At 45.0% G+C, this 18,386-nt stretch overlaps 1 protein-coding gene and 1 pseudogene across 1 annotated transcript in view; one reads left to right on the top strand and one right to left on the bottom strand.

The window, feature by feature from the left end:
- SCN11A (sodium voltage-gated channel alpha subunit 11) overlaps positions 1–9,642 on the bottom strand; it is a 78,370-nt gene extending 68,728 nt beyond the window's left edge. Inside the window, exons 1-3 of the mRNA XM_073811066.1 lie at positions 9,553–9,642; positions 9,095–9,229; positions 1,970–2,280 (exon numbers count right to left, since the gene is read on the bottom strand). Of these exons, the coding sequence (XP_073667167.1) occupies positions 1,970–2,280; positions 9,095–9,229; positions 9,553–9,586 (480 nt within the window). The 5' untranslated portion in view covers positions 9,587–9,642. The remainder of the gene's footprint in view (positions 1–1,969; positions 2,281–9,094; positions 9,230–9,552) is intronic.
- A 2,762-nt stretch (positions 9,643–12,404) lies between these two features.
- LOC117314037 (U5 spliceosomal RNA) lies at positions 12,405–12,528 on the top strand (annotated as a pseudogene).
- Positions 12,529–18,386: the final 5,858 nt, after the last annotated feature.

Below are 18,386 nucleotides of genomic sequence, written 5' to 3'. Positions count from 1 at the left end.
TTAGGGCAGAGAGCAAACCTCTTCCTAAGGTGGGTCACCCAGATTAATAGGTGGCATGATATGGCTCTACTTCTATGCCCTTTGATTTTTTTTGAATTTAATTTAATTTATTTTTTTATACAGCAGGTTCTTATTAGTTATCCATTTTATGTCCTTTGATTTTGATATTTTATTAATGTCTCCTCTGACTGCTTTAAATATTTCAACTAATGGTGTATTTAACTACACTTGCCAGGGTTTTAATGATTTAAACCTGTCTGCTTGCTGACACATCTCCACGCTTTTCCTTGTAGCTCTTCAAAAATGGAAGCTTTGAAAAGAGAGGAAGTGACCTGCGACTACAGAAAGAGCCCTTGGGTTTGAGTCCCAGCTCCACCACTCACTAGCTGTTTGACCTGGTATAAGCCACTTCCCCATGAAGGCTTTGTCTCCTCATCTGTAAGGTGAAGTGCAAATGACACCACACATGGCTCACATGACTGCTGAGAGCACTGACGTGTTAGGTCATGGGTGTGCAGAGCTCTGAACAAGTATCATGTCTCCTGATTTAAAGGGAGGACCCAGGCTGAGAAGAGATGGTCCTAGAATATCCACCCCAGCTGTATCAGAGCCTGTCCTCCCAGGACTGTCCGCAAAACACCAAGCTGCTGCCTACCTCCTGGATCTCCTACCTAGCCTAGAGGCAGAAGGAGGCCTCCAGGAGTTATCTCACCTCCAACTACTCTGCCTCCTAGAAGCCCCTGGAATTCTGGGGCATTAGGAGAAGGAGAAATATTGGAGTGTTTTTGTTCCTTCGTCTCTTTTCCCCTTTTTTGTCCTTCCCACTCATACCCAGCTTTCTTCCATCACACAATCCCCATTCGGCCTGGTAACCCCAAGTCTGTCCAATTCAAGGACATACAAACCAGGCAATCTTTCTTTGGAGAAGTCAGTTTCTCATGGGTGCCAGAAAAGGATGCTCTCAGCATCCCATATTTTCCAGGACTTGCCCCAAACTCCCCAGCTTCCTTCCTTCCTGTCTTCAGTCTGGCAAAGTCGGTTTTCCATTCTCTGCTGGATCACACAGTGAGATGATGATGGCAAGGTCTTCTGAGTCTTTCCTGAAAGGGGATGGTCTGTAGAGGACTTTCCTCACTGCCCCAGGCTTTCAAACAGCCATGAGAAGAGACTGAGCTCACGTTTCCTCATCCAGGAACCCCTTTGAGGAACTTTTACTAGAATTTCCCTACATCTAGGTAGATAAAACAGCAAGCTTATCACATATTGGCATGGAGTTTACATGTAATCTGTATGTGCCTACTTGATTACAATATTCTTAAACTTCACTTATTGAGCTCCTCTTATGTGCCAAGTGTTGGTCTAGGGCTCTGACCTTCATAAATCTCATTTAATAGCCTAAAAAGCCTATTGCCTAAGAGTTTTTCAAGGTAAACTCTAGTTGCTGAAATGGACATTCATGGACAGTGATATTAATTCTTCATATCAGTATAATGCCTTACAGTTTATAAAGTTTTACAGTTTTTAAAGGCTCCATAGCATGCCTATGTTGTAATGTAGGGAGAGCAGGTATTATTCCCATTCTACTGATTAGAAAAGTGAGAATGAGTGAAGTCATTTACCCAAAGTTATAAATCCAATTACGTGAAATGGCCTACACCCAACTTTTCTGACTGCTAGTCCAGTCCTCTTTCCTGACACCATCTTATGTTTTCTCTGTTCTCCTTTTACCCTTCTGCTGCTCCTCGTCCTCATTCATCTTCTTTTCCAAGACATGCATTATTACAGAGAGAAACTTAGTACTGAAAGCCATTCTCAGGACTGTGAAAGCAATGACAGCAAGTGACAGCAAAGGAGAAGTGGGGTCTGGCCTCTTTATACCCTGAGATCAATATTTGGAGATCCATGCAATGCCAATTACAGCTGGTGGTTAGAACATGGTTAGAACACCCAGCCTCCCCACAGAGGGTACCTTATGATTTCTGTAGAATGGGTCCAAGTCTTCCAGGGGCTTCCCTATCAGCTCATGGGGAATGTCACCATAGAGCATGGGCAAATTTCTGGACACCTTTAGGTCAAGCTGAGGTCGAGGCTGGGGTTCTGCTGCTGTCTGGTCTTTGGACTTTTTTTTCTCCTTCTGGATGGCGATCCGCTTCTTGATTGCAGCCAAAGAGTCAGGAGTGAAGGGGCGGAAATTCCTCGCATCTGGGAAGATCACCGGGCAGCACCTGTCATCCATCTTCACCCTCAGGGCAGAGACAAGCAGCAGATCCTCAGAGAGCTCTGGGAGGTAGAAAATTACACTGTCTGCCCTGAGATTCCGCTCTCCAAGGACCATATCATGGGGTCTACAAGAGTTGAGACTGAGGTGAGGGGGCCTGGGAACTCATTAGCTGTGGAGAAGGTCAGAAGATGTGACCACTATTGTGGATATAAAAAGAATTTTGGGCATAGGCGAGACCAAAGCAGGATATCATTCCTGGAGGACCTGGAAATAGGTGGGAAGCTGAGTTCAGGGTCAATGAGCAGAAGAAGCTCAGCCTCTAAAAATGAGACCCAAGCATCAAGGAAGACAGTAAGACTGAACCAGTTGAACGGCTGAAATGGGACCTGCAGATGGTAGACAAGTGGCTGCAGTGTGAACAGGAGAGGAAGGAATAGGGAATCAAGTGGGCCATAGTTGGGGGTTGTAAAATCAAAACTATGAGTGCATGAGTCTTCACCTTTGGTCGGCAAATTTCTCGAAATGTGACAGGATGGAAACAAAAGAGACATAAACACAGGCATGAACATTTACACTAACATCTATGATCCTTTGCCAGCTCCCTAACTTCTGAGACCCAGACCTGGCAGAAGTGAGACCCCAAGAAAGCAAAAAGCATTTGCCAAAGCTAATAGGTCACTCTACCATGGGAAAATAGCTCTCCCAGCCCCTATCCCTGACAGCCCTTTCTACAAGGACTTTCTCTACAGACTCAGGCTTAAAACTAGACTCTGAGAAAAAGCAGTAGTGTTTAAGTTGAATGCATTTGCTCCCCATGCCAGGCATCTTCTTCCTTTCTAATTTACTGAATGCCAATCTAGGATTGACTCCCACACCACTCCAAGGAATTACAATGGGGAACCCAACACAGGATTGGTTTATTCATTCGACAACCATGTGCTCAGAGCCTGTTCCAGGCACAGTGCTAGGCACTAATGGTGAAAAAACCTCAGTCTCTCCTCCAGACCCTACAGTTACACTGCCTGCTGTAGTGGAGAAGACAGATAAAAGACATGAAATTACAGTAGAGTAAGACAAATGCTACTATAGGAAATAAATAGAGGGTGCTATGTCTGTTCATAGGATAAGCATCTGAGCAGTTTTGCAGCATCAGGGGTGGCTTACCGAAGCTTTAATGTCTCAGCTGAGACCTGAAGGAGATGTAAGTCTCAGAGAAGAAAAAAACGGACATTAGAGTGTTGCAGGGGGGAGGAAAGAGCATGTACGAGGACACTTGGTTGAAAAAGAACGTGGTGTCCATCAACAGGTTTTGTTTGCCCAGAATGGAGATTGTGAGGAGTGGAATGGTCAGTCAGCATTGGAGAGCATGTGGGGGCCTGTAATCCTTAGTAAAGATCATGGACTTCACCCTGAGGGTAGTGGAGTGTTACTGAAGGGTGGGTTATTACTATTATTATTATTCCAGAGGAGCAACACTATCATTTTTTAAATATCCCTCTTACTGGTGAGAATGAATAGGCTTGGGATAGGGGAATGAAGGAGTTGGGAAGGCCAGAATAGGAGAAATGAGCCTGGAAACTGTTGCAACAGGTCATAACCACTGAGGATGACCTAATGGAGTGCATGGATTTGAGAGTCACTTAAAAAATAGCCTTGACAAGTGACTCATGGGAAGAGACGGATTTAAGGGACAGGAAGGAGCCAAGGCTCCTGGCTTCGGCAAGTGAGTCAACAGTGCCACTCGCTCAGACAGAGAGCACTAGGGAAGGAAAAAGTTTTGGGGGAATAGATTCAGATTAAAACACATGGAGTTGAAGCCACTGATGGGACCTGCAAGTGGAGAGAACCGGGAAGCACTAGAATACAGAGAAATCACAGCTTACACGTGTTAGCCTCTGAAAAAAAGCACATAAGAAAAAAACAAAAACAAAAAACATAGTCAAAACTTCCCTTGCCAATCCCTTAGGGAGGTACCATATTGAAGAGGCATCCCAACTCACTGGTCAACAAATTCAATAGAACCTCTTTCTTCAGTGAAGAAAGTAGCTGGATTCTGTTTAAAGGCCACGATAAGGGCAACATATGTGTCTTTAAACACACTAAGGGTAATGCAGTACTCACAAGGTGTGAGCCATATGTCAACAGAAACCAAATATGGGACCATAGATTCAATGCATTCTGTCCTGCATTCATTCAGTGTCAAGATCTTTATGGATGTCAGGGTCAAGATCTTTATGGATGCTCCTGGATAATGGAATTGGCCGTACTATTTAAATTACTCTCTCTCCTCTCCTCTCCCCTCCGTTCCTCTTCCCTTCTATTTCTTCCCTCACCGCTCTCTCATAAACATATGTAATTGAATTTGTATAAATGAAGTGAGCATATAATAAGACTCTACTGAATTTGGCCCTAGAGCTCATAAAAGATATTTAAGACAGCATGAAGTCTTTTGCAGTAAACAGCATATGAATGTTAGTTGATCCTATAAAATGGATGAGCCAGGAAAGACCCTGGATGGCAAAAACTGGACCTTATGCTAAGTTGCAGCAAGAAATCCAGTGGAGGGCTGCTGCCATAATAATGAGACTATTAAAGAAGAAACTGGACATTCTGGCCCTGCTGTTCTGACCCTGGGGTATTTTGACTGGGTCCTTGAGGAAAAGAGACTTAATAAAAATAAATAACACAAAATAAAACTGACAACTCCTGAAACTGCACATGTCAAAATTTGTTATAGATGGGGACTTCCCTGGTGGTCCAGTGGTTAAGAATCTGCCTTCCAATGCAGGGGACACAGGTTTGATCGCTGGTCGGGGAACTAAGCCTCGGGGAACCTAAGCCTGTGCACTGCAACTACTGAGCCCGTGCGCTCTGGAGCCCGAGTGCCACAACTAGAGAGAAGCCTACGTGGCTGCAACGAAGAGCCCGCATGCTGCAAAGAAAGATCCCGCATGCTACAACTAAGACCTGACACAGCCAAAAAAATTAAAATTAAAAAAAAAAACTGGTTTATTAACAGGTAAAAAAGAAAGGTAATTAGAAATTCCATGGAAACAAAATGTTCTTCAGAAAGTCACATTTTACATATGAAGCCAGCTAAATGATCTGAGCAGCCGACAGAATATAATAACAGGAAAAAAAGAGAGTCCACTTGACCCTGACACTTCGAATGTTCTCTTTCATGCAGCAGAAGGTCAGTGACATCAGAGTCCAGCCCCTTCTTTATGGGCCCCAATATAGTACTTGGTTTTAGAGACTAGTAGCTACAAAATCTTTATATCATAAAGGTTATATATTAGTTTTTGATTTTTAACAATCTGATACATAAAGCAAAATTAATTATAATTACAGAATAGACTTCAAATGTTATCAATGTTATAAAATTCTGCTGCAAGCTGGAGTTGGAGAGAAAAGGTGAGGGGAAGCTCAGAGGCACCAATTTCCTCATCTTAAACACATGGAGAATTAAGACATTCTATGGAAGGTCAACGGATCAAGCAATACAAGTATAAGTCTATCCCTTAAAATTACACAGGTAATCAAGTGCAAAACCAAATTAGAAATATAAGGAAAAAAAACTGGAAGGAATCATGAGAAAGGCAGAAGGTTTACTGTCAATAAGTTAAATCCCTCATCGCACATAGGGGCAATTCAATATTTTTTACTTAAACTTGATAAATCAAGAAATAGAAGAATAAGAGAATTATTTAGAGTTAAGTGAGACAATGACCAGAAGACTGAAAAACTGAAATGGTTAACAGTGCGACTGGATATATAGGTGATGGTGGAGACATTTTATTTTTCATGTTATATCCTTCCCAACATTTTTTCCTCCTGACCTATTTGAATTATATGCATGTATGTTACTCCCATAGGATTGCGAAAGGATTGTAAAAATCCTTCAAGGGCTCAAAACATCCTCTAATTCAAAATAGAGAGTTAAAATAGAGAATCAAAACAAAGAGTCAATATCAGGTATGAAGACAGGCTCTAAATCTCCTTGAGTCAGAAAGGAAGCAAGCTTAATCTCAATTTGCAGTCCTAAACCAGGAGGCCAGCAACATGTGAATTATGACTTGACACAGGGCAATCATGGGAGACAGGGAGGCCTGTGAGAAGGCTCTGCCAGACCTCCATCAGGTGATGGGCTAGACTGGCAAGGGAGGTGGGGAGCCATCTGTCAGGGCCTCTGAGGACCAGCCTGTGTTCAGCAGGCTCACGGGCCCACTCCCACTAAATAGAAAGTAAACAAACACTCATCTAGGAACGAAAGCCAAAGCCTCACTTCCTTAAGCAGAGGCCCTAAATTCTTTGGGAATTCACTCTGTTAAGATTAGGTAGCTCTGAACCTTACTTCAAATCTATAGCTTTATAGAGGTATTTAGATCTGAATTCCAATCATTCATTCACTCATGTGCTGGGTGCTGGAAATGCAAAGTGATATAAAACACCATCCCAGCCTCAAGGGTCTTACAATGGTGTGGGGAATCAGGTAAGTTAAGGACAAAGGATGAAACCACGCAATGAGTGTGGCTACACTAGGGGAAGCACCAGGTGCTGTGGGAGCCCAGAGGAGGGCATTGTTACAAAGATGAAGTCATGGAGCTGAAAGGAAAGAGGGAAGAGTATGCATGTGTGAAAGCACTGAGGGTAGCAAAAGGCTTTTGTTTCTTATTTATGACTTTACCTATAATTACAAAAGCTACATAACCTTACTGTGCTGGCCATCTTCGGTTTGCCCTACAGGTCTCTCCCCATCCTTCTCCACCCTGCTCAGTGCCCATGAAGCTGATCCACATGAACCCCTCACTGGGGTCCCCTGAACTCTGGCTTCTGGTTGAGTTTGGCCAATGGGAGGCACCAGCAAGAGACCCAGAAAATAGGGGAGAATGAGGTTGGAGACTTCTTTCCCAACTCTCTCCCTGATGGCTGCACGCACCACAGCTCCTATCAGATGGCCCATCCACAAAGCTTCTCCTCCAGTTATACAGCACCTCCCCCTGCCCCTTCAGATGCAGGGTGTAATGGCTCCCCACTCTCAGCACACCTGAGAACGGCACTGTCACTTGCTTCTGTTACTGTAACTCTGCCTGAACTTTTGTAAAGTGTCCCTTCAATAAAACATCCTCAAAATGCCCAGTTTGAATGTGCCATCTGTTTCCTGCCAGGGCTTGGGCTGATAGAATCATCCATTAAATAAAATTTAGAAAACAAGACAAGGAAATGATCACGCACCAAAGCCACCTAACACATGCAAATTTTAACATTTTGGTGTATTTCTTTTCCACAGTCTTTCTGTGGATATATTTACATAGCTGTCATTATGATGGGTATGCAATTTTACCCTATGAACTTTTCAATTAACATATCACAAACATTTTCACAATGATAGATATCATTTAAGGATGTCTACCTTGCTCCAGGCAAAATTATTATCTCATTTAATCCTCAGAGCAACCTCATGAGATATTATCCTTGGGGGATTTCTGAAAGGAAATATTCGTCTGGTGAATTCTTCTCCTAAGAGGCAGAGATTTTAACCTTACATCTTCCTTTGACTAGTGTTTCTCTCTAACTTTCTCTCCAGGTAAGGAGCCAAACTGGACAACCTGACCCTTAAACTTTACCCTAAGCAGTAAGGGGAAGTCACAAAAGGATTGCAGCTGCACAACCAGAACCTTTTGGCATGGATCTGGTCCACACAACCTAAAATGCCAAAGGCCCATACTGAGGTTAATAAGAGTTCTGAGCCATAGGCTAAGCACTGTCAAACACTTTAAATGGATTATCTCTCATAATTTCCCAAGAGAGCTACAGCGTAGATATTATTATATCATCCACATTTTACAGAAGAAAACATTAGGGCTTAGAGAAATGGAGACACTTGCCTATGATCCCGTAAGTGCTGGAGAATCTCAGTCCCAAACAGTCACTACCATGCAATTCCACCTACCTGCCTAGTTCTTCATACTCAAACTAAGACACCCCTTCCTGAGAGAAGGGAGTCAGGAGGAGAAAGCCACACAGCTTCCAGCTGGGCTGCACTGGGTCGACGGCACCCTCACTGTGAGTGACATTCTTCCCTGGACATCAGCCTCACCACCACCGCTCCATTCATGTCACTCCCACAGGCATTCCACTGGTCCCACCATGACACCCTCCCACTCATCCAAGCCAGACAACCCAATGGTGGATATATCCTACAGGATGCCCCTTCACCCATTTTGGGTGGTGGTCTGCATAACAAGTTCCTAACTTTGGTGATTCATAAGCTATGTACGTTAATGTGGATTACAAGAATATATATTCTTCCTCCTTCATAAATCCCATAAGAAAATCAGAAAGAAAGCGAACTTGAACAGACTTTAACACAGTTTGATCTCAGTCCAAAGCCAATCCCAAGATTAAGCTGCTAGCTCTTCAGCAAAAAACAAAAACAAAACAAAAACAAAACCCTTCATGTACATCAATTTCTGATTAAGTTCATTGGCCACAGGGAATTCAGAAAATATTTGGAGGATTTGCACCATAGCCTCAGATGGACACAAGACTTGAGCACATCATTTCTAGAAAAGTCCAATTTCTGACACAAAGTCCAGGGTTGCAAGCACCTACCAGGCCAGCCAGCCAGCCATCTCCTGTCCCCATGCCCTCATGCCCTCTCAGAGCATTTGAAAGGAGGAGAACCACCTGATGGACCCCATCACCTGAGCCATGTATCCTATACCTGGTCTCTGCCTCTGATTTGAGCAGGAAAAGGTTACAAAAGGCCTGTACTCTGTCTTGATGAAAAAAACAGAGCAAGTTCCATAGTGGCAGGTCCAGCCCTGAAAGGACAGAAGAACAGGGCTGCCCCCAGCCCAGAGGACTTACCTGCCTCCTGGTAAGGTGGCTCCAGGCAGCAGCCCCTGTGGTACCTCTTGAAGCTCTCCACAGAGCAAGTCTCTCGCAGAGTCCAAGCTCCTGCTCCTGGCAATTGAAGCCTTTCTGGGAGGGGCAGCTCCAAAGCTGGGTGGAGAGCATAGAGGAAGGGAAATGGGAAGAGAGCCAAAGTGATTTTAACGAATCGTGTAGGAAACCCTGTAACCGGAGAGTGACTGAGATGGTACTTACATTTATACTTTGGAAGCATCTGCCTTTAATCAGTGCTTAATCTAACTCTGCAGAAAGCATCATTAATAAAGAAACAGGTTGTTTTTTTCTTTGGCCTCATCCAAGTGGGTGAGAAAATACGGAAAAGTCTATCTGAAAAGCCATGCTGTTTCTGCATTCAGCTTAGCCTGCAGGCCAACTAACTTGGGGGCTCTAAGGTCTCATCCCCCAGGACCTACCAAGTTCCACAACGTGAAACTGTTCACAAGACATCCATTCAGCTCCTCCTTCTTTCTCTTCTCTTGTGCCATCAACACTGGGGTTCAGACCTATGAAAATACATGCTTGCCTATATGTTTGTCATAAGGGACACCAAGAAGACCCCTTGGCTACCAAAGCAACCCCACAATGGACATGTCACCAAACCCAAACTCTCCCATGTAGGCTTCTGTTTTGTTAATTCTTGGGGAAAAATGCAATCTTGCTGGGCAATGTCATACCATAAGCTATTTTCAGCCATTGCCACCTTACAGAGGCTGGCTGACAGCCAACTGAGGTAAAGGATACAAGATGTGTGTTTATAAGGAAGCATGAAGTAGGAAGTAGGAAGTAGGTGTTGAAAGGAGTGCTGGATTGGAATCACAGGCAGATTTGGGTCCTGCCAGAAGGGGCATTGAATACTGGTCAAAAGAACTGGGCTCTACCACTCTAAGCTGTGTGATATTGGATGGACCACTCCATTTCTCTGAGCCCTTATTTTCTCCCTATAAAATGGGATAATCTTCCAAATCTCCTTAGTCTTAGGAAGCAAATGTGATAATAGCTGTGAAAACACTTTGCAAACACTAGATATAAGTATCTTAATTTAAGAGAGAAAAGGCCTGGTTGCTTTTCTACCTCTACTGACTCAACACCTAGACCCCATGGAGAGGATGAAATCACAGACATGGGATGGCATTAGTACCAGGCCTGGCACAGTGTATATGACCCGACTTTTTAAGGCAGTGATCAGAAATTCTAAACCCTTGTTTGATTTTAGGGTGACTCTCAGAATAAAAGAAGATCAAAGAATAGAAGAAGTGCTTAGAGTTAATAAGCATTTTTTACGTGGATAAAAACGTGTGCATTTGAAGAGGTAAAGGAGGCCTCTAAATCCATTATCTTAAGAGGCCTTGGCCTTTTTTAATATAAACTCTTTGCAAATATTATTTTTCTAAGCTATTAAGTCAGATTCAGACTTCCCAATCTGAAGTTTCAAAGAATCTTTCTAGCTCCATCTTCAAGGAGGTGAAAATGATTCCAAATGTAAGGACTTAAGTGACTAAGAGTAAGAGAAACACAGGCCGCCTGAGCACTATGGGGCTTGCACTCAGGACTTTCCCTAGATTCACGTCTCTTGTGGAGAACTTAGGGAAGGCAAACACGCGTCTGAAAAATGGAGCAGAGCACCTGTGCTGGGACTTCATAATGTAAGATGCCAATGCCAGAGCACCCACATTTGCATCCCTTGAGCCATATAGCATCGTCACCTCCCTCGAGTGCTAGCAGGCAGCAAGACCTTGCCAGTCTCAGTCCCACCATCTGATAAGCTGATCAGTTTCAGCATCAGTGGTCAAGGTGGTGCATCAGCTTTAGTAGCAGCCATGCCTTCCATCTGTTGATTTAGCAAAGATGACACTGAATCTCCACTATTGCAGAGCACCTGGAAATACCAAAATAAGACCTGGGCCCTTGAGCAGCCTGCAGTCTCTTTATGAGAAAGAAACCTGTCCAAAGAACTATAAAACAAGAAAGGGAGCATCAAGGGGCTGCAAGCAAGATGCAAACAGAGGCCTTCGCAGCATAGAGCAGAGAGCAACTCATTCCAAGAAGAGATGGGATTTGAGCTGAGGCTCAGAAAATGAGTAAGAACTCTATGTGAGAAAGTAGGGCTTTCCAGGAAAAGCATGAGCCAGGACACACAGGCCTGGAAGGATAGGACATGTGTAGAGAATCTCAAGTGGTTCCATGGGGATAGAAGAGGAGGAGGCTAAGATAAAAGGATGATTTGCATGGCCTTGCATACCACTTGGATACTGATGAGTATGAACTTGAACTTGTATTGAGTCACAGGCATGGCACTAGCACTGTCTTAGGCTTCTGATTATTTTATGAATAACCACCAAGTCCTGTTTCCCTAATATGCACCATGGCTGTAATCACACTGACAATCAGACATCCATGCAAATGAACAGATGTTAATGAGTGATGCTGAAGGTGTGATGTACACCACAGCAGAAGGTGAGAGCAGCCAAAGGGAACAGGACATTTTGTGGGGAAACTTGGAATGAGCAAACCAAGGAGAACTAGCTGTGACTGATGCTGAGGACACAGCTCTGAGGAAGTCCAGAATCCATTTCCTAGCATGCACTTGCCTTTAGGATCCTAAGGGAGGTTCCTAGATAGTTCCTTACAGAAAACATGCTTGTTGAGGACACAGTTTCATGATCTTGTTCACTGCTATGGCCCTATGCTTAAAAGAGTACATATTTAATAAGTGTTTAATAATTATTTATGAATGAATAAAAGAACTGCTAACCTCACAGTCCTTTCTGAAACCCAATGCAGGCTCCTCAATCCTGTCTGTCTGGTTCTGGGAAGGAAGCCCTGGCGTGTCCTGCTCTGTAAGATCTTGCTCTTCACTTCCATCCTTCATTTCCAGATGTACAAGCCCTTCTAACCTCTCACTGGACTGTCACAATGGCCTTCCCAACGGACAGTCTGCCCCAGCCCCTTCCTGGTAGACTGTCCCACGCACTGACCACTCCTCTCCCAGCCACATCCCTCTTCTCTGTTCCCTGCCTCGCTCAGTACAGAGGTATAGGTATATACAGAGGTACAGGTATTGCTAAAGCTGCCTTCCTCTTGCCTTTCTTCTTGCCCCTTCCCCCAATCCCTCCATTTCTCAATTCCTGATGCTTCCACAAAGCTTTCATGACCATGCTATCCCTCTGTGAGCTTCCTCTACATGGTTAACCATCAATATTCCAACAGCGCAGTATATCACATACCTTCGTGATCAGCTCCACACCATTTCAAAACTATTTTAATCTATACTTGTACTTTCATAATTCATAATCAAATGAATCTTTTGCCTTTTACTAAAGATTCATGTGGAGAGGGACAAGTATGACTGTTGCTTCCATTTTTTGAGGGCTTGTGGGAATAAGCAAGCCTAATATTCCTGTGTATAAAAATAGACCTAGGGCTTCCCTGGTGGCGCAGTGGTTGAGAGTCCGCCTGCCGATGCAGGGGACAAGGGTTCGAGCCCTGGTCTGGGAAGATCCCACATGCCGCGGAGCAACTGGACCCGTGAACCACAACTACTGAGCTTGCGCGTCTGGAGCCTGTGCTCTGCAACAAAAGAGGCCGCGATAGTGAGAGGCCCGCGCATCGCGATGAAGAGTGGCCCCTGCTTGCCACAATTAGAGAAAACCCTCCCACAGAAACGAAGACCCAACACAGCAAAAATTAATTAATTAATTAATTTTTAAAAAAAACCATGCCAGGGAATACTAAAGATCTTCTAATTGATAATAAAGAGAACTTTAAAAAAAATTTTTAAAAAATTGAAAAAAAAAAATAGACCTAGCGAGGGACTTTCCTGCTGGCCCAGTTTGTAAGGCTCGGTGCTCCCAATGCAGGAGGCCTGGGTTCAATCCCTGGTCAGGGAACTAGATCCCACATGCATGCCGCAACTGGGAGTTCACATGCCACAAGTAAGGAGCCCTCCTGCTGCAACTAAGGAGCCCACGTGCCACAACTGAGACCTGGTGCAACCAAATAAATAAATATTAAAACAAACAAAATTATTTTACATACTACCTTTGTGTTTTGGTTTAGGTTCCTCCAAAAGCATTAGACAAGTACTTCAGTGAAAGAGTTTGTTTGGGAGGTGAATCACAGGAAACAGGAGTGAGGGAGAGAGGAATAGAAAGCTAAGAAGGAGGAGAAGCCAACAAAGGGTGTGCACTTCAGATGATTACAGATATGGCAGACTGGGGCTCAGCCTCTCTGGGGAGCTTCTGAGGAGCTATGCAGAATTTACTTCAGAATTAGGAGGCTGGGCATTTGTCCTCTAGCTTACATCCCCTATTGGCTGAGGGTTGTCCACAGGGGCATTATGGTAATCAGCCTCTAATATAGCCCCAGTGACCCTTACCTCTGATACAGTATTCATGTTCTTGTGTGGTCCTATCCCAAACTGAACAGGTATAACCAACATGATATTGCAGAAGTGACAGTGTGTAATTTGGGAGGCTTGGTCACAAAAGGCAATGTGCCTTCTCCCTGGATTGCCCCTCTGGAGAGAGCTAGCCACCATGCTGTGAGGACACTCAACCAGCCCTGGGGAGATTCTGCATGGGGAGGAACGGAGGCCTCTTGCCAAGAGCTGGCACCAACTTATCAGCCATGAGAGTAAGCCATCTTGGAAGCAGATCCTCCAATCTCAGTTGGGAGTAACTTCTCTCCATCCTCCAAATCTCTGGGCTATGCTTGCTCATGGGCTGAGAGAGCTCCCGTGGCTTTGGAGAAAGCACTGAGACAGAAAAGCCAAGAGAAGCAAGACAGACCCTTGAGGTGGGATGCTTAGTACACAAGAGCTGTCCAGCACAGCTTTAGCTGAAATCAGAGGTAGTCTGACGGAATGTGTCAGGAGTACCGAAAGCATCTGCTATGCTCGGAAACTTCCTAAAAGATGGTTCCTGTGTATTCTTCTTTCCCCTCCACAGGGTTTGCCAAATGGTTACATACATGTAGGTTGTGAGCAAGGCTTCAAAGCTCAGCTCATGAGATCTCCTGCAACACAACAGCAAAAACTGCTCCATCCTCTAACTCCTATCGTTCACTTCTTGTACCTATATTTAGCGCTTAGTTCACTGCTTCCATTTTCTGATATGTATTTTTCAGGATCCTTTTAGTTGCAAGTAAGAAAATTCTAACCCTAGTATACAGTATAAGCAAAAAATATTTTATTGGCAGGGAACAGGAGTGTCATACAGAATCCAAGGGAAGAGAAGCTGCTGACTCTCATGGAATAGAACCAAAGATTGAAGACCTGCAGGACGTTCAGGAAGTTCTGCCTCTCCTCATCTCTTGGTTCTGTTGCTGTTCCCCAGCCTCTTTGCTCTCCTGTCTTACTGTACACTGGCTTTCTCTGGTCCTAGCTGACCTGACAGAAAATGGGCACTCTCAACCACTGTGTTTACATGCTGACCTTTTTCATTCTCAAAATTCCCAGGGAAGGGGCTGAGTGACCTCACCTGGCTCGGGGGCCTGACTCTAAACCAATAAACAGAGGATCAGGAAGCTAGAGGTCAGGGAGCTCCCAATGCCAACCTGGGGATAGATCCGGGAGGAGAACTCCTAAAGAACCCCCAAATGGGGACAGCACCAACATCATAATGTTTTAATGATTAAATAAGGCAATATGAATGAACTTCCTTTTGTACTCTTAAATGTTATACAAAGGTACAACTCTATTGTTATTTGAGAACCAGTGTAGTGTAGAGAGGAAACACATACACACACACACACACACACACACAACTTAGAACTGAACACCTGGTCTTGAATCCCATCTTGTTCTGCCACCTAATAGCTGTGCGATCAATCCCTTTGTAAAATTTCTCTGAGCCTCAGTTTCTTCATCCATAAACACCTGGATGTACAGTGATAACACCTACTTGTACAAAGGATTCATGAGATTTAAATGACCAGGGGATAACACTTTGTAAGGTACAAGTTAAAATAAATGTTTGTGGCTGAGGTAAGAGAAAACGTTTATATACGTGATCTTCCACTATCTACCATGTCCCTGCCCCTCACAGGGATACAAATACACACACACTTCAAGTTCTTTATACACACTACAGCCCTGACCACATTTAAGCTCCAGGAGGTAGCTACAGAGGATTGCTACTTAATTGTGCAGGAGGGAGGGGGGAAGAGGTGGTGGGAAGGAGGGAGGGAAGGAATGAGGCAGACAGATAGGCATGCCGCCAGCCTGAGGCTGGGATAGGTGGCCAAGTCTATATGGAAGCCCAGTGAGGGACTGGCTGGAAGTCAAAAAGGATATAATTAACTTAAGAATTGCAATAAACTTGTAGCCACACTTAATAGGTTTCAAATATTTTTTCTCAATTTACCCTGGCTTCGTTCTTCTCGGTTTGGTCTTGGGCTTGTTAGGGACGAAGGGAAGAGGTAAAGCCAAGGAAAAGTCTTAAAGGGGCAGCACCACCAAGCTTGTAAAAGGGAAGAACGGGTCTAGGCTTTCAGCAAAAACTCAGTGGCCTGCGTGACATCAGATATCTGCACAGTCAGTCCTTGGGGAACGCAAAGGAAGGGAGTTGAGCTGCAGCAACAGGAAGAAACACATCTGACCTGACTGTGAAGCTGCCTTCCTGACCTCCCCCGCTTCCCATCCTTCCCCCCTGCCCCCCGCCCCCTTCCCACCATCCCCTGGAGGCTGAAGGTGGTCCAGGGGCTGCAGTCAGTGTTCGAGATGACATTTCAGCTTTCTTTTTCTGCTCTTTCCTGACTAGGGAGAAAGAGGATGTTGGTATTTCTAGAGCAAATTTAAAGGCATCTGGAAATGAGTGTACATAGAACAGAGACAATATCTGCTAACTGAGGTTTAAGTTCAGAAAGAGAATAACTGAGTGTCACAGGAGAAATCGGAAGACCTTCCTCCTCAGTTCACCATGTGGCCTCGGGTTAATTGTTTCATGTCAAAACCTAAACTGGATGAGACTCGGTTCTCTCTCTAAAATCCTGAGCACAGAACCTCCCCGGCTACTTCTGTATAAGGTGGCCCAACCAAAACCCCCAGGCATGCTTGACCCTGTGGCCATCTGTTGCCATTAAAAGAATGTGTCCTTTTATTGTCGCACAGATGTTAGTTGCCTGTCCCTCTGCTGTCACCTGTATCCAATCCTGTTGCCCCTCACTTCTGGCCCTGGAGGATCTCTCTTGGCTTTCCCCAACTCCACTGGACCCTCAGTTCTTTCTATTCACCTAAATTTCCTACCAACTTTCCTCTCAGGAATGAGGCAAATTTCTTTTGATGCCTTGAGTATAACAGTTTCAAAGATGCCCCATGTATTTTTTTACGTGCATGCCCCTGGGGTCTTACCCTCCACCTCAAGCAATTTCTCTGAGTATTTCTTTCAAATAAATAATATGCTCTTCCCAAAAGACATCTGAGTAAAGAAGTAGGTCTCCACATCATTGGATTGCCATAGTTTGGAATTAAAGGTAATGTTGTCTTATTTTGCTTGCTCTCAACTTATATTTAATTTCAGAAATTGAAAAGAAATCTTAGTTAATGTTTTTCCCCCCCCCGAGGCCTCATTTTTAAGACATTTTAGCCAAGAGACACCCTGAAGTGAGCATATGAATACAGGCTCCTAGACGGCTGGAGAGTCAGACTATGGGGTCCCTCCACATCGTCTCCCTCCTCAGCTCACTCTCCAGGATGATCTGTGCCCTGGGCAGTCCAGTCTGTTAGCACCTTGGCTCCTTGGAAGGCCAGTGAGACCCCCTCCCCCAGCATGGTGTCTCCTTCTGAGAAGGGAACAGTGCACTGGGCTGTTGGCACACCCTGACTATGGGACCCTCAATGTGACCCCAGAGCCCCGGGACCTTGCTCAAGAGGACGGACCTGTGTAGGCGCTCCTTCAGCTCCTCCGAAGGTCCAGGCTTCCCTGTCTCCCCATGCTTAGGCCCGTCCTCCACCATCAGGGAGCCCAACAGGCCTGAGGTAGGGACAGATCTGCTATCAGGGCCTCTTCAGGGGCCCAGGGTCTCACAGCCTCAGTGACTCAAAGCTATGGCCCCTGCTGCCCCAGTTCAGTTATTACCACCCCAGTGCCAAATCCAGAAACATAACTGTCTGATGAGAGTCCCTGAGAGCCAAGGTGTGCATTCACACATACCTGATCACACACACACACACACACACAGAGCCCACTAGAATACAGCTGTGAAAGTAAATAAACTAAGAAAACCTAAAACTGCCTGACTTCCTCTGTAAGTTTGGGCTCTCCACACCCCAGAAACCATGGGGTTAAGAAAAGGAGGCTCATAGGCCAGCTGATCCCATAGGTGAGACAAACTAGCAAGCAGGCAGACAAAAGGCTCCCTTAATCAGTGCTACCCTGGTTAAGGTTCACTTCCCTGACTTTACCTCACCTGCCCTCACGCCAGATTTGCCCAAATCCACACTTGTGCTCCCACTAGGCCCTTGCGTGAGCTGCCCTCTCCTCTACTTCCTCCCCAGATCCACACCAACATTCAGAACTGGTTTCAGTCCTTTCCTCCAGGGAGCTTTCCTCACAGCAAGGCCGAACTTTGCTGATACTGACAAATACGGTCCTCTCCTTCCTCCTCTGACGGCTTCATGTTGGATGAGCCTCATCCCCCCGGTTAGGTTGAAAGCTGGTCCAGAGTAAAGACTGTATCCTTTTCCCTTGCATTTCTCAGCATGGAGCCGAGAGTTCATGCTCATAAACTAACACTCAAGTTCCCTATTAAATGGGACAAGGATGCTAGATGAGAGGTGGCTCAGCTGCTTCTAGAAATACACTAGTGCTTCAAAGCTCAAGGAAGGCAGGAGGAGGGAGGGAGGGAGGGAGGGAGGGAAGGCATGCATTAAAAGCTTATGGAATACACAAAAGAGCTGAGCATCAGAACAAAGACTCATTTAAAAGGGCAAAGGAAACACTAGACGGCTGTTCATGGTGAACTGAATATGATAAATTATTACTTAAATCACTTGGTTTCACTCCTTGTTGTTATGCACAGTTAATTGGAGGGAACAAAATGCTGGGCCTCCCTGAATGGGGAGGGGAGGTGGGAGCAGTCTCAGGCTTGTAGCTTCTCCAGGACCACAGAGCCATCATGCAGAGATGACAAGTACTGGGCCAACCTCCCACTCTAGCCTCCCGTGGTGGCTGGGTCCCATTACCCGCACTCTGGTGCTCCTTTAGCTGGAGCTGTTGGCAGCCAGGTGGCCTAAGAGAGACAGAATCAG

The sequence above is a fragment of the Tursiops truncatus genome, chromosome 10 (assembly GCF_011762595.2).
Source record: "Tursiops truncatus isolate mTurTru1 chromosome 10, mTurTru1.mat.Y, whole genome shotgun sequence".
NCBI classification, from domain to species: domain Eukaryota; kingdom Metazoa; phylum Chordata; class Mammalia; order Artiodactyla; family Delphinidae; genus Tursiops; species Tursiops truncatus.
The sequence above is the reverse complement of the archived record's forward strand: the minus strand, read 5'-3'. Positions and strand labels throughout refer to the sequence as shown.